Here is a 16,147-nt window from a genome sequence, read left to right on the forward strand (position 1 = left end):
TCACTACACTACGACACCTCTGGGGATGCCTCAAAAAAGACAGGAGTAAAAGCAAAGTTTTTAAGAAAACCAAATGTGAGCAAACCATTGCTGGTTTGTAAATATAATTTAATCTCAAAAATGTTTATTCATATAACTAATTTTGGTTTCAATTAACTTTATTTTGGATTTCCTCAGTATTTAGTTCTTGAAATTTTGAATTATTTTGAATTATTATTGGTGAGCAAAGATCCACAAACAGAAACGGCTTTGATTCACAGCCCAGAGGTGCTGTAAAAGCGGCAGGGAAGACAAAAACAAGATTAAGGTGCTGCTTCAACCTCCTATTCAGTGTTCAGAACAGCATAATGTCACCTGCCTTATGAGTAGTGGAAAACCATTCACCACTTTGACAGCAGTGCTAGAAAAAATACTCTGTATGGGAACCCTTGGGAACTGAGAAATTGAAAAGCTGATGAAAGACATTCATATATTTTATATGGCCTTTGGTAACCTTAAGGACAGGAAATACATTATTCTTGTTATTATTTGATATGTGACTGTTCATATTAAGTGAGGATACAACATTTTGATGGCTATAGTTCAAAGATTTGATTACTGGCTGAAATTCAGTGACAAAGGATTGACTTCTGGCATATCATCTCTTGAAATGATTACATTTCTTCCTCCCTAAAAACAAACACATTTAGGAACTTTTAAGCCTTTAGTTTAAAATAATGATTTAATTATTCATGTCCTGTTAAAGATGAAAATTCCTGTCTCCTAGGTATCAGCAAGCAGAAAAAATCGAGATGATTTTCTGGGTATCTCAGGATTTCCTCACCCCTCCCCGGGTGAGCCTTCTGGCTCACAAGGTCAAAGTAAGTCAAATTGCAATATCCTAACCCCACAGAAGAATAAGAATAAATTATTCAGGTAGCCAACTTCTTAGAAGCACTTGTTTGATATTTTAGGGGAAGCTGGTTTCTGCTTGCACAAACAAAAGCAGAAGCAATCCTTAATTGTACATGAGCAATGAAATAAAGGCCACGGGTTTCCAGTTTGTGAAGGCAACCAACAATTAGAGTAATTGCTTTTAATATATTCCTGCCATAAAAGTTGTGAGCCTGGATTACTGCTGGCCTTGCCCCAAACACTAGTGGAGACTTTTCAGCTGTACATCCAGTACATCCTGTACATCAAATCACCTCGACAGGTTCTGTGAGCACTCACTATTCCTTATTTGCTTTCTGGGCAGAGAAACAGCAGCAGAAAGAGATGGTGAGGTTGGAGTTCACGCATTTTCTTCCCCCTCTAGGAGCTGGCAAAGCAGGAGAGGTATGCCAGGGTGTACATGTCCAGCTTGCTGATCAGTTCAGAGCGAGTTTCACAGTAATGTAGAGCATGGCCTGGGGCCACTGGCTGTACCCCAGGTTTATTTGCGATAACTTTTGTCCCCAGTGTTATACTGTGTAAAGAGTGAAACTTCATCTCTAGTTCCTTCCCTCCGTGTCCCTAAGTGGATATATTTGGAAGCATAGCAAGGCACATAGTGGTGATAAAATTTCTTTTACTTAGCTCACCTGTTTAAAAGAGAAGAGGTAACTTATTGCTCCTCTGCTCTAGCACGTGACCTAAAAATGTGTGAAGTTTATGTGTAGTTTTTAACACTGTATAGATTAGATGTTTCAGTCTTTACAGGTTTTAGATTTTAATCTCCTGAGGGAATATAGATTTTCCTAGTTTAGCCAAAGCAGCAGTCAGTACAGCAGAAGATTCCTCGGTGTGGTTAGGCCACAATCCTGTGTGCCCTAATATAGACCCCAGTAATACAGTGGAGATTTGCAGCAACATTAAGGGATTTCTGTGATAAGACACTAGTGCAACAGCAAGGTTATACACTACAGAGTTTGCCTCCAAGGAATCTAGATTTTCAGGGAAACTCATCAGATTTTCTACATATTTTGTTATAAATCTTTTTGAATAAAGAGCAGGATACGCAGCAAAAGCAAGGTCCTTCGGCTTAAATGAGAGGAGAATCGATTTCCTGAAACATATTCCATCTTCTTGAGTCTGGAGACCAACATCCAGTAACTTAAAAGCTGAGAGTGTATGCTGCTGGAAGTCTAGTGGTTTAACTGCATTTCTTTTCCCTTCACAATATTCCGTTTAATTGATGACAGAAACGAAAATTTGCAGGGACCATTCAAGTACACAAAGACATAACGTAAACAGCCACATACAGTGAATTGGGGCTGATAGTCTGCTGGTGAAGCCAGGGCTACTAAGTTGTGCTATTCTGTTGTGTTACACAGCAATAGCATTCTCTTTAAGCTATGTTGAAAATGGCCCACCTCAAAATAAAGTTATTTCTTCTTTTTCTTAACATGTCAAAAAAAAGGAGAAAATATAAACTATATCCCAAATTTACCCAAGGGAATGAAACTAGGTAATGAATGCCAACCAAGCTAACCAACACACCAGCCAAGCAAGCAGAAAATAACTAATGTGTGATTGAACAGTTAAAGAATGTATCAGAAAGTAGAAATACATGAAGGTAAATATCTCACTGCTTTGCTCCCAACATATTTTTCTTTGAATAGAAAATTTAGACGCAATTTTTAAAGAGCAAATGGATCAAAATTAGAATTCTGAAACCTCCAACAGTATCAATATTTCTTTATGCATAAGAGTGGATCATTTAGAGGCAGAGTGCAATGTCTGTCACTTCGATAAACCAAGGAAAAATCATAGCAAATTGACATATAGAGATAGTATTGACATATGGAGATAGCCATAAGATAGGAGGTTATAGTGAATAGGAGGTTATCAGGAATTGAATTTCAGCATTATACAGAATCAGCAGAATAAATTCAAAGCTGAACCATAGCAAAACACAGGGCACTATTCAGGAACTATGGGCAAGTCTGCTGCTACAAAATCCATTTGCCTCCAGTCCTTTTCCAACTCTCCTTTTTTTAACTTCTGGCCCCTAGTCATCCCTCCTTTATCCTTCACAAGCTTTTTACCCCTGTGCATTGTAATACACTTAATTCCTGCTTCTCTAGGCTGTGTAGCTTGCTAGCAAAGGAGTACTAAAAACAAAGGAAAGATTTTCTGCCTGTTCAGTGTCATGTAGATGCAATTTCAAGGGAGGTTCTTCCTAAACCTGGAAACAATCTGCTCAGTATTTATGGGCTGTCTGAAGACCTCCCCTCTGTCCAGAACTTGTGGGACTGTGCCTCTAGCACTGTTACCATTAAGCTCTACTATTTACTCCACCTCGTCCATCTGGGCAGGCTTCGTTCCTCTCCCACCTAAGACTGAATTACGACCTGGCATAATTTTATTCCCCTCAAGAGTGGAAACTGATTCTTCTGATGCTGTTTGCCCTTACTCAAGAAGCCAAATTGTATTGGTTGCTCTGTGTATTTAGTTGCAAGTGTTTCTGTGTCGTTGCAGGGTTGTGGCCTCCCATAGGATGGATGCAGGCTACAGGAATTTAGTGGTACAAGTGCAGTTTCTTCTCAGGAATTTTTGACGGTATGCAATACTATTTTAAGCAGGAGAAACATGTCTTTAATAAATATTCATATTCCTTTTGTCTAGGTTTCTACATGGCCATTGTCATAGTTACAAAACTCATTTAATACCCAAGCCTTTACTCCATCTGAAAGCTTTTAGCAACAGATATGCACTGTCAGTGATATTTCAGCTGACTTGACATAATCGAAGCATTTAAATATTCTTTTAATATAAATAACAAAATTTAAATCAAATATTATTTTTAAAGCTATCCGCATTTGTATAAATACTGTCTTTTTATAAACAGATTGAATATGAGAGTGGGATAGATTTAACGTGGGATAGATTTTTATCATGAGCAATAGTAAGTTTATATGCAGTAACTCTGCTTTTAGAGATATTTATAGTAATCTGTGGTCAAAGTTGTTTTGCATTCAATTTTTTAAGTGATCAGATAGCATTTTCCAAGGCTGGTATTCTGAAAAACACAGTATTTGCTGTTTTTTTAGAAAGTAAGCAGATACCAATGAATGCTGCTTATAAAGCTTCAATGTTCCATAATTATATTAGATACCGTAGCTAAGTCACTATTTTAAACTGCATATTTGCAAATCTATTTGGCAACCAGGGAAAAAGTTTAGCTGTCGACCAATTATTATATTATTTTCTTTCTAAGGAAAACTTTTATTATCCTGAAATATCTAGCGTGATACAGATGTACCCAGCGCACCAACGTCCATCTTGCTTAGATATTTTTATTTTTCAATAATTCCTCAAATATGACTTTCACTACAACCTTGTTTCTTGTGAGGATTATCTGGAATCTACATAGATTGAATCTTCAATGATACAGCATTAAACATTGAATAAGTGACTGCAACTTGAATCCTGTATGTGAATTAGAGCTTAGCCCTTTTATGATTTTTAGGTCTCCTAATTTTATTGGCTTTATTTTGTCTCAAAGTGTATATATATGCACACACATATTCTTTATGGTTTTCATATATATATACACATATACGTGCACACACATACACTTTATATTTTAGGTGTATCTATAGGATTTTTTCTTCCCCTAAAATATATTTGGCAGGTCTGTCCTGTCCTATATAGGGCACTTCACGGCCACAATGCATTTGCAGTGACCCCTGAGGTAGCGACGTCGGTGCCAGCACAGTTATACTGCACGGCACAGCTGGGGATTTCCTCCAGCATGAATTCCAAAATCAGCTGAGCTGCAGTAGCTCCACAGTGCATGGAATCTCGTTAGCCTGGGTTTTAGCTCTTTGGGCAGAGCAGGAATGAATCTGGCCCAAGAACCAGGCTGATCAGCGTTTGGATATCCCAGTAACAAGATCAATTGTGCAAAGATTTTAGAAGGATTTAATACCAAACAAATGGAGATTCTACTTGGTTATCCAAAATCCTTATTTCAACAGTCTGATAGAAATATATCAGCCCTGCATTTATTGTATTCTGTGTCTTTTTTCAGAAACAGGTCAGGCACTACTGTTCTCTAAGAACAAACTCTGTTTTCCCCCTAGCACACTTAGATTTTTTTCTGTCTCCTTCCATTTCTTTTTTTTTCTGATGTGGGTACTCACATTCACTGGGCTGCTTGCCAAGCTCTCTTTCCTTTCGGTGTGTTGGTGGAAAACAGGATCTTAATCCTTTCCACCTGACACGCTGGAGGACAGTTCTACTGTTTGGTGTGAAGGTCTGGACCCAGAGTTTGTTTTAAAGGAAGGAAGTAGGGGTTGCTCAGAGCTTTGCTGGTGGATGAACCACTAAACTGAGCATGCAGCTCAGGTGACATGTGCATGCTTGGGGAGAGATGGGCATTAAGACCAACTTCACAAAGGAAAAGTGCAATCTCCTGTTTCATGCCACATTCCCTGACATCAAAACTAGGAGTCCAGCTGCAGTCTTTTGTGTGAAGTCTTTATTCTCCTTCTTACCAGTCTGAGCAAAGAGATCATCCAGCCTCTTACTTGTGCACCTGAGAAAGAGCCTCTGAGGTACTCAGTACTTGTGCCACACCAGCCTGGAAGGTGACTCCTGGCCTACATGGCCCAAAGTCATGAGGGTAATTCAGGTTGTATTTGAATTTTCTTCAGGCATCAAAAGGTAGAATGGGAACAGGACAGACTGAATTGAGCCCCCCCGTAAAATCATATTTTGGCAGTCAGGGTTGCGCAGCTGAGTAAAGAGAGAATTAGCAAAAAGGAAAAAAAAGCAAACATGCTGAGCAATATATTTTGGCTTTTGAATTGTTTTCCTGCTTCTGGATGAGGCAAATAATACACCCAAGAAAGCATTTCTGCCGCTGTTGATATGAGACTACAGATCTGCATAGAATACTTGAAAATGCATAAATTCTTCTCTAATTACATCTTAAACAAACATTTAATATAATTTCAGATTTCACCACATCATACTAATGAGCTACAAACAACTGTCCTTTGACCCAGATCTTACAGCCCCTGGCTATTTCCTTTCTACTTAGCGCATCATGAAGTCTTTAGATGGCAATTTTACAATATGACATGTTTAATAATTTGGTCCTTTAGAAACAAATGAAATAGAGAATATTCTTCTAGGGAATTGAAATTATCAGGATTATGCTGCCTATGAGGAGCTTAATGAAGCAGGAGCAGAAGCCTCAAAGTCACTTTTGACAGCAGAATTTTATGATAAATATATTGAGTTCTTTTTGTTTCTACTTCAACTTTTTGCTTATAAAAATATTGTGCCAATATCAGTAGGATTTGGACATTGGAATTACTACTCTGTTGCAGGGGTGAATTTGCAAATGCTTTCACCTCTTCTAGTCTGTGTGTTCATAGAATTGATAGAAATTCCCTTTATACAGGAAATTCTTGTAATAAATCTTGCTTTAAAAAAAAAAGTGCTGGACAACCTAAAATTCTAAACTAAAGATTCTGTTCTATGGAGAGCAAAAATCCAAGGTTTTTTTCACCTTCATTCTGCATCTAATTTCTTATCTCTCCCCTGTTATCTGAAAACACTTAAGTAGCCCCCACTGTTGTAGGATCTCATCAGCTCACAGTGCTTCATGTCTTTATTTTCCCAATACCTAATGGTCAATCACCTCACAAAATTAAACAGAATTTCACTCTACTGAATCCACAAAGGCAGTATGGAAAGTTTTTAAAAAATTGCTTTTATATCTTCCTGGTGCAGAAGAAGTGGCCAGAATGCAGTTCTCCAGCTACCTTCCAGCTACGTCAGGAATGATGCTAACTTTGCTCCTTTTATGCCCACACATTGCTCATTCTGTAGAACACATAAACACATTTTCTGTAAGGGAACTCCACTGGAAGAATGAGACACACAGTTCCTTAAATTCAGAAGACATTGAACACTCTTGCTCAGAGCTTAAATGGCCAAGATGCTTCATTTGACTGTTGTGGTTTTGACTAGAGCAAGAATAAATGCTTAGCATTTAATTTACTGAAGCTTCTAAACTTAGAAGAACATTTCTGGATCTAATAGTATTAATTTAAAGAAAATTAATTGTTTAGGATCAACATGTATCATATTCAAGAAAAAAAAAATGCATCAGGACCATGTGGATTAAGTCATGAAATAGATTTGAACGAGGGACTGGAAATTGGTCTGTAGCAACTTTCTCCAGGCAAGTCTAAAGTTCACAGTCAAAATAAGGGAACATTTCTGTTGTTCTCTGTACCTTCTTTCTCAGGTCCTTCATTTTGTTTGATCAAATATAACCAACTGGAGCATCATGGTACCAGTATCATACTAGTCCTCCCAGTGGAAACAGTGCAATGATTGTAATTAATCAAACAAGTAAGTACTTTGTTGAACTGGGATTTAAACAGAGAAGCCAGAAAAGAGCTGAAGGCAAAACAGAGCCTATGCATTTTAATCTTCTCTTTCTCCCCATGAATACTTCACAGGAAATAAGAGGTTGTTCTGAAAGAACCTGCATTTTAAGTACAGTTTGTCCCATAATCTGTATCACACATTTGGCAGCCTATGTAACCGATAACAGAAAATAAATCATTGCACACCAAATACCAAAGCGTTAATTATGCTTTTCATTGGCTTCAGATAAATCCATACTTTTTAATGGATTTAGGCATATGGAACTACAGCCCAGAGAGTGAAGCAACAGCTTGGTTCTTGCAGGGGTTACAGATCACAGAAAGCATGTTGTTGATGTGTCTTTAAAATAACCTTTTGATGGAAAGAGAAAGAATAAACTATAGCTGCTCAGTGAATACATATAGCACACTCGATGATAATTACTAAAGGAACTGGTCTGAGCAAGACTACATTAGCAGATAATGTTAATTATTGAAGAAAGAACAACAGAATAAATTTGCATGTAGATGTTATATATGGAAAGCAATGGTACTGAATCTATGTAATACAGTACCTGAAGCAATCACATTTATTTTATGGACTTGAAAAACTGATGAACAAGAAGGTGACTTCTTAGTGCAGGCACTAATTCATTAACAATACAAGAATGAATAATAAATACTTCAAATAAGCTGTGCTTCTCATATCTGTCTCTAATGACTATGTAATTAAAGTAAGTTGAAAATGGGAAGTCTTGTGTGAAATATAGTTCTTAAATAAAATTAGTATCTTCAGTGAACTGGCAATTCTTTTTTTCTCAAAAACAATCACAGGAATTTGTAAAAGATATTTATTAATGAACTTGTAAGCATTGGAAACAAAACCCACTTTTTCTCATCTGTTGAATGCTGTAAAGCAAGAATGACAGCATAAGGAAACCTGATGGCTTGGAACATGCCTGCTTCTAAAGGTAAGTTATCTATGGCGCTTCAAGATCAAGGGAGGCAATGGTACATAAAGGACAACACAGCTGTTCAAGGCATGTACAGGAGTTTTAATTCTGTGTGAGCCTGATTTCTGAGTGGTGAGCTTCTCAGAGAAGATCCTATTAACAGTATCGTCAATGCAGGGTAAAAAACCCCAAAACTCTACAGACACTGCTCCCCTCCCCCTGCCAATAATTTGTTCATCTTCCCTTTGATTATCTTGTTTCAGAAACAAAGCATTTCTATCTGAAACCAAAGACATTTATTGAAACCTATTTTTTTTTTTTTTTTTTTTTCCACTGAAACCAGTCTCTAGGAGGTTTAGCTGTCAATTCCCCACTCAGAGAGAAGTGGCTTGTAGGGTATATATTTTTTTTTAACCTTTAGAAGAACTTGGACTCTTTCAGCCATTGAATTCCCACAGTGGGATACATTCCCCAATATGCTGTCCCAACCTCCTGTCCCAGCTGAACCCCAAATTAAACATTCCCTTCCAAGGGAAAGAATGTGAATAGGTGGGCAAAAAGTGAGCCATATGAAATGGGCAGCTCACCATGTGCCCAGGCAGCATGACTGGAAGATTAATGCCAGAACAGGCCACTGTGAGGATCTCTGGCCATGAACATGAACAACTGTGAGCACAAACTCATATTTTCATCTTATTTGAATGTGCAGGATGTCATATGGCCTGATCTATGTATTTGGGTTAAAGTCTAACTCCTTGGTGGGCAGGCTGTGTCTCAGAAGGCAGATAACAGTAAAATTACATGAGCAGCACTGTACTCGATGTCTTGTCTTCCTCAGGCTTCTAAACTTCTTGTATTTAAGAATAAACAAAATGTGTTTAAGAAAAAGCAATGAATAAGTGAATAAGCAAAGACTTTTGATCCTTTGCTTTCTGCCAGTGAAAATGAGCACACTTAAACAGCTGTAGGCTTGCCAGGGGCTGGTGCACTGACTTGTGATCTGTGTAGGTAGATCTTGAATCTTTACAGAAAAGAAAACTGTCATACCTGAGAACACAGCAGTGTGCTTGAGGATGTAGGTTTGTAATACTAAATTTCAACCAGGATAGAAAATTTCTTGTTTCTTAATGCTTTTTTATTTTGTGAAAGAAGCTTGCATTAGCTGTCCGAGAATTTCACTTGGGATCATGGCTACGTCGCACATGTGTCACATATAATTATATTAATCCCTACCTCAGTTATTAAGAGCCAACTACTTTTCTCTCTAATCTAATCTAATCTAATCTAATCTAGGCTCTGGCCTTCCATTCCCCTAAAAATGTGTTTCATATGAAGTTTTGGGGACATACGTAGGGACAGCCCCTAGACAGGTCTAATCTGCAATCTCTGTCACTATCAGCAGACTTTGTTAGGATCCCATAACCTCAGGATATTTTCTGGGTATTGTTTTAAGGATGTGTAGTAGTTCCTTTTTCCATTCAAAGATAATTGAGTACATTAATGATCTAATATGGCATGGGTCATCTGTTATAAATATTATTATTATGTCTCTCATTCCCTCAGTTTCTTATGGTGGCAGCTCCTTATGGTGGCAGTTCCTATATCTTTCTATAATAAACATGTCTTGTAACTTTGGAGAATCCCAGGGTACTATGCTTTGACTAGCTCAAAATAGTTATTTTTTGAAATAGTGACTTTTTGAAACCATTCCACATTTTTTATAGCTCTGAAGCTTTCATTAGAAAGGACTATAGAATACACTATTTGGGCAGGAATGGCATCCTGACATACAGACTTAGAAATTTTCTTGCACTCGACTTGTAATACATCTGCTTTTTCAGATTTATTGGAGCATTTTAAACCATTCTTATTGCAGAAGGGAAAATAATCCTTGAATGTAGTCTTACTATAGCTGCAGCATTAATGTGTTGACTGTTTGAGCTCAGTGAGAGACACTTGAGAGAAGGTTCTTTGGATGTCCTTCATTTTTATTTGCTCTGTTTCAAAATCATATTTTCTTTTCTTTCCCACAATTTGGAAAGGAATGGGGAGTAAGGAATACAGTGGAGATTTCAGCACAGACTACAGGCTGGAAGAAATACAAGCCGGGTGTTTTGTTTTACAAAAATGGTCTTTTCCATTCCATGAATGAAGCAAAGAAAGAATTTTTGGAAAATTTAAAGAGGAAAACATTAATTCCTTCAAATGACGAGGAACATTGATAGACTTTGCTTTCTGCCAACAGATAACTGGAGTCTTTATTGCCTGTTACAGAGTTGTCTATCTATTCTGAAACAAAAAAATAAATTAGCTTTTAATTCCACACATATATTTGAAAATGAAATCATTAAGCTTGTTTCACTAAGTGTTTTCATTTCGATAGGTTTTCCACCTGCTGCAGTACCAGCAAAACATGAAGAAAACTTTATACTGTGAACATTAAATATTCAGTCCAAATACTAAGTGTTGTCTCATTTTAATGCAGCTGTAAGCTGACAATGAAGTCCAAGCTAAACTCTAATATTACTGGCATAGTAAAAATGATAATTTTCTTTACAGCAACAATTAATGATAGATTCAAAATTATTGTCAGAAATAAAAAAATTGAGCCAATTTGGCTCAGGTATATGTGTACCAGCTTGGTGATTCCAATGGGTCTGCAAATCTGCAAATGGAGGAGTGGAGTTTCAACAAAATTCCCATTTTATTTTGAAAGAAAATTACATCTCCATGTAAAACTGTTCTGAGCCTATGGAGTAGGTGATCTTCTCCTTGTGACAAAGAACCATGGCCACTCAGTAACAACCCAAGATAAGAAGAACCAAAAGATGCCCGATTATGTATTTTTGCAGGCATAAAGCAAGTCTTTAAAAGCAGATAGTTATGATTGTAAATAGGACAGAGCTTCAATTCCAGGTGTGCTGTACTGGCTGCAGTGGAAACCTGCTGCTTGATACAGCTGGACAACTTGAATTTTCATTTTTGTTATGAATGTGTAAATATATATATATGGTATATATGCCAATCCTTCATTTCTTTTGTTAAAATACAGGGAACTGAAAACAAAAAGAGATGGATTTGCAAGAAGCTATACGAATGTGGATGCTTTTCAAAGAATTAGAGAGAAAAGGAGGCTATTTTAGGAATAAAGATAGTGAGAGTTGGCATGTATTCCCTATGCCACAACAAAAAATCTCTTATAGGCAAAAAAGCAAGCAGTTGCATTTAAATCTCAAATTCAGAGTCACAAAAGTGTATAAATAAAAGTTCAGCGAATTTTTCCATGGAGTTGTACACCTTCAGCTTCTCCTCATAATGTTTATTCTTCCCCCAAGTTTCCAAAAGAAATTAAAAAAAAAATCCAAGACCATCCTGGAGAATGTAGAGGGAAAATTGACAAAGCCTCTTTTGTAATTACCTTTTCCAGATTAATTTCAAAGCCTTGCAAAAAATGGTGATCATTTTCAGTCAGATCAGAACATTTACTCTGCCAAAATTCCATCCTTCTGAGCAGCTTTTGTTGCAGATTCTGCTTTCACAGATTATCTCTTTTATACAGAAAGGAAATTGAAAGAAAATGGAAAGTTCATAAAGGTAGACTGACTGGGAAGATAGGAAAACTTCATAATCCTAAAATATTAAATGTTTTTTTTTATTATTGCACTCCTTGCTAAAGTTTTGCCATATAGAAACAGATTTTTAAAGAAGAGAGAATTTAATTCTACAGAACCAAAGAGTATATTGCAAAATGCCATATATTTTGCATCTCACAAGGGATTAATCTCGTTGGAATAAATGTTGAAAATGAACATTATTTAACTGTTTAGTCTTTTTCATTGTTCTCTACTGTTCCCTATTGTTTGTTCATGTTCAATATTTGTGTTGGAAAAAAGTGCTTTTTTTCCCAATCCAGGATTTTTAGTGCTATATCTGTTTCTGTTAGCACTTAAATCTATGTCCAACATTTCATCTATCTTTTGGTACTGCAGACATGAACTACACTCAGAACAGCCCATCTTCATTATCACCGCCCTGGGTTGTATAACATTTTTAATAAAATTACTTTTACTTTCAACGAAGAAATAATCACATAGTCAACCAAATTCCGTGCAAAGACAGCTGCTTGCTCATTGAATGGTCTCCAGCAGCAGCATAGGCACTAAAGGGCTGGATTGGTGTTGGATGGATCTCAGTAGCAGCTGTGGGGTGAAAAGAGAATGACCCAGAGGTAATGCAGCTCTGTGAAGAACTGAGGGAGCACAGGAAATGCTCTCCATGCTCCATCCTTCTCCCTATTCAGCTGCCTTGGTTTCTCTGGGAAATTAATTATCATATCCAGATACATAGAGAAAGGAACCTCCCAAATCAGGGGACAGTATATATGCAAAATCTTCATTTTTCATCAAAAAAGTAATCTGAAGATGTCCATTTTGCACGATGTTTTTTCTCCCCAAAACCATAGCAATGTGTAGCTCTTTACTATATTTTAAAAACAAGACAATGAAACCAATCATGGCCAGCAGTGAAGCTATAAAGTCACAGATGAGTATTTAGAAAAGGGCGTGTATTTAGAAAAGGGCGTGTTCAACCTCTGTGGCACTGCAGTTCCCACCAGCCATGATGAACAACAGCAAAATCTTATGCTTTCATTAAAAACCCCTAATATTTGTAAGAATAATGCTTAAATGTTCACACCAACTTTCTTTGAAAGTGCAGTGTTTACAATAGTGCTTGAAATTAAACTTTGTTTCTGCTTGAAAGTTTTGTTTACAGAAAACACCAAGGATGGTAAGTGTTTGTTATAATTTGTGATAAATGTTAGGAAATAATCACTATCACAGTTTGAAAGTGAACCAAAATCACATACATTCCTTTGGCCTTTGTAATAAACACTGGGAGAGGGGAAGTAGCATTACTTTATTCTTTAATGCTGCAACACCCAGCATACATCCCTGATCAGTCCTGAAATATCCTCTTCACTAGCTATAAGAAATTTATTCCTCCTGTGTGCTGATCTTCCTTTTGTTCATGTGCCTGCATTAGGGATTCAGAGATATATCCCAAGAAAAGCCTGAAAGCTGAATTTACAGGGTTTCAGTAGCAATGAAAAAAATCTCGATATAATGTCCCAATATCTTTGCCAATCTACCTTATGAACTTCTTTATAATCAATGTTCATTTGGTGTGAAGTTACACAAGTGAATATAATTTTGGTTAAAAATACAAAGGAAAGTAAGAATTTGTTTACTCACCTGTAGCACTGTGCTGGCTTTGACATTTTGACCATTACTAGTAAAATACTTGAAAAATACATGAAGAAAGTAAAAAAAAAAAAAGAAAAAAAAAGGGCAAATTACTTCCAGTCACTACAGACTTGAATTATTTTATTTTTAAAGCGGATGATTGACTCATGGAAGTCTCTGTACTCTCCTGAGTGATCCAGAAATAAATCAATTAAACAACTCCATTTTGTCTTTTTTTTCCCCTTTATTATTTAGGTCATAATACCAAAGACTGTATTTCAGTAAGCTTTGAGGCACTCCTGCATTGCAGACCTCAGTGCTCAGAAGCTGATCATTCCATAGTTTATTCCAGTTCATGAAAGTGTGAGTAACAGGGAATTCCTTGACAGATTTTCCCCCCATATATCCCTGACAAAACCTGAATGTTTTCCAGAATGTCAATTCAAAACTTGGTGTCCTCAGCTTTCACAAGTTTCATAAAATCTGTGGCAAACTGCCTTTGGTCTGTCACATTTAGAGTCTCGCTCAGGCTTGCTGACAGTTACATGGAAGCTGGCAACTTTGAAGGAGTTTGCCTGGAGAAGAATCCCTGTAAAATGAGTGGGAAATGGAGTCAGGGCGAAAGTCCAGCCTGATTTCCAGAGGCTGTCCCAGTGATTTGAAGGCTGATGCTGGTGTGCCTCAAAGCAGGACACAGACAGCTGCTCTTGCCCAGGCTGGTTTTGAGCACACAGCAGTTCCCTGTAGGGAAGTGGGAGCTCGGGTGGCCTCCCAGCCTTTTGGAGTGGCCTCTCGCCGTTCCCCAACATCCACCATCACACCGTGCCATGGAGCTGCCTGCTTCCCCCAAGGCCCCAAGAAGGGGTTTTCCCCCACGTCGCTGCAGGGGGTTGGTAGCAGGGTGCTCCTGGTTATTTGCAGGGGAAGATGCTGTTATGGTGACAGCCTCGTGCCTCACCAGCTTGCCCCCTCAGAGCAGAGCAGAGAGACCTCGGCCAAGCTGGCCAAACTCCCCAGGAGGACATCGGCACAGGTGGCTGCCAAAGGCCTACTCTGCCTCACGCAGCTCCTGCCTGCTGCACATGCCAGGGGGGTGGGATATCCTAAGGGTGCGAGGGGGCGGCTCAGGGCAGCGCCTGGGGGCCGCTTCGAGCTGGAAGAAAGAGCCACGAGATGGTGGCAGGGTGGCGGAGCAGTGGCAGGAAGGGGCCCATGCTGGGGGCCTGCAGTTTGTGACATCACCAGAGCGGCACTGGAAGGATGGGGGAGCAAACATTCCATGCCATTAGAACAGGGCACAGTGGCATGAGGAGCCCGCTGTGAGCCCAAGCGAGGTGCTGGCAAACGCCACTGCTGGCGATGCACAGCCACCATGGATGAGAACAGATATCCTTTTCCTCTGCTACTTTCTCCTCCTTGTCTCCCCTCCCTGCCCTGTGACAGCTGCCATTGGGACCCCCCCCCACATCTCTTTCCCCTCAGGCCTGGACCTGGTCTGGGCACACGAGGGACCCCCAGGATGTCAGGAAGGACCTGGGGCAGCCTGTCCAGTCAGCCAGGGCTGGCTGATAATGTTTGGGTGGTCACAGTGATGGGAGCACTCACTCCTTGATGTTTCTTGGCACGCCCCACTGTTCCCTGCCACTGCTGAATCCCTTTGGCCTCCCCACATTTTTCTCCTCTCACTGCATCCCTTTCTGCACCCTGATCACTCCTTGATCTCCTTCACACCCTCCTTTTGGCCCTTCTAATCACTGCCCTCAGAGTCTCTGAGGACAGAGCAAAAATCTCCTCCTGCACACCTCAGGGCCTGCTGCATTCTCAGAGGCCAGGATGTTCTAGAGTATGAGGAAAGGAAAGCACAAGCTTCTTAGGTTTAACAAAATTAAACTTCTCCCCCTGCTTCCCCTGTTAAAAGGCAATTTCATGGGCCAGAATCTTCCTTAACCTCACCTCTCATACGTGGTTTTGGAATCTCATTCAGAATGATTTCAAGACTGGGAATACTGATTTAGAGGGTTGCATGAGGCTGCTTGAAAAAATGCAAATACCTTTTGATGAAGACCATCTAAAACATATTTTCAGGGTAAGGTGGATGTACATTAAGCAATTAACAGCTTAAAAGTTCAGTTCCACATGTCCTACATTTGCTGATTTTTTAAAATTAATTTTTTGGAAGTGTATCTCGTGCTAGTATGGTGTGCAAAATCAGCAAAGAATTTGCCTCCTCCAGGTCTTTTGTATCTGTGTAAAATAGATAGCCAAGGGCTTGCATTAGAATCAGAATAATTTAGATTGGAAAATACCTCTAAGATCACTGAGTCCAACCATTAATACAATATTGAAAAATCCACCACTAAACCTTGTCCCTAAGCACCACATCTACACATCTTTTAAACACCTGCAAGGAACAGTGACTCACACACTTCCCTGGACAGCCTGTTCCAATGCTTGACAACCCCTTCAGTGAAGAAATTTTTCCTAACAGATAAATCTAAACCATCCCTGGCACAACTTGAGGCCACTTCCTCTTGTCCTATTGCTTGTTACTTAGGAGAGGAGACTGACATCCACATAACACTGTCTTTTCACCACAATG

General features: G+C 38.8%; 2 protein-coding genes across 2 annotated transcripts in view; one reads left to right on the forward strand and one right to left on the reverse strand.

Annotated features, from left to right (window-relative positions):
* Window positions 1–13,755: 13,755 nt before the first annotated feature.
* Window positions 13,756–14,922, reverse strand: CAPZA3 (capping actin protein of muscle Z-line subunit alpha 3). Its single transcript, XM_032105634.1, is given in 6 exon segments — window positions 13,756–13,928; window positions 13,931–13,957; window positions 13,960–14,078; window positions 14,080–14,254; window positions 14,257–14,596; window positions 14,791–14,922. Coding segments are annotated over 6 exon segments (966 nt in total).
* Window positions 14,923–15,067: 145 nt separating this feature from the next.
* The window catches only part of PLCZ1 (phospholipase C zeta 1), a 45,484-nt gene continuing 44,404 nt past the window's right edge, over window positions 15,068–16,147 (forward strand). The window contains exons 1-2 of the mRNA XM_032105635.1: window positions 15,068–15,121; window positions 15,467–15,634. Coding sequence (XP_031961526.1) covers window positions 15,068–15,121; window positions 15,467–15,634 — 222 coding nt within the window. The remainder of the gene's footprint in view (window positions 15,122–15,466; window positions 15,635–16,147) is intronic.

Source organism: Corvus moneduloides, chromosome 4 (assembly GCF_009650955.1).
Source record: "Corvus moneduloides isolate bCorMon1 chromosome 4, bCorMon1.pri, whole genome shotgun sequence".
Taxonomy (NCBI): Eukaryota; Metazoa; Chordata; class Aves; order Passeriformes; family Corvidae; genus Corvus; species Corvus moneduloides.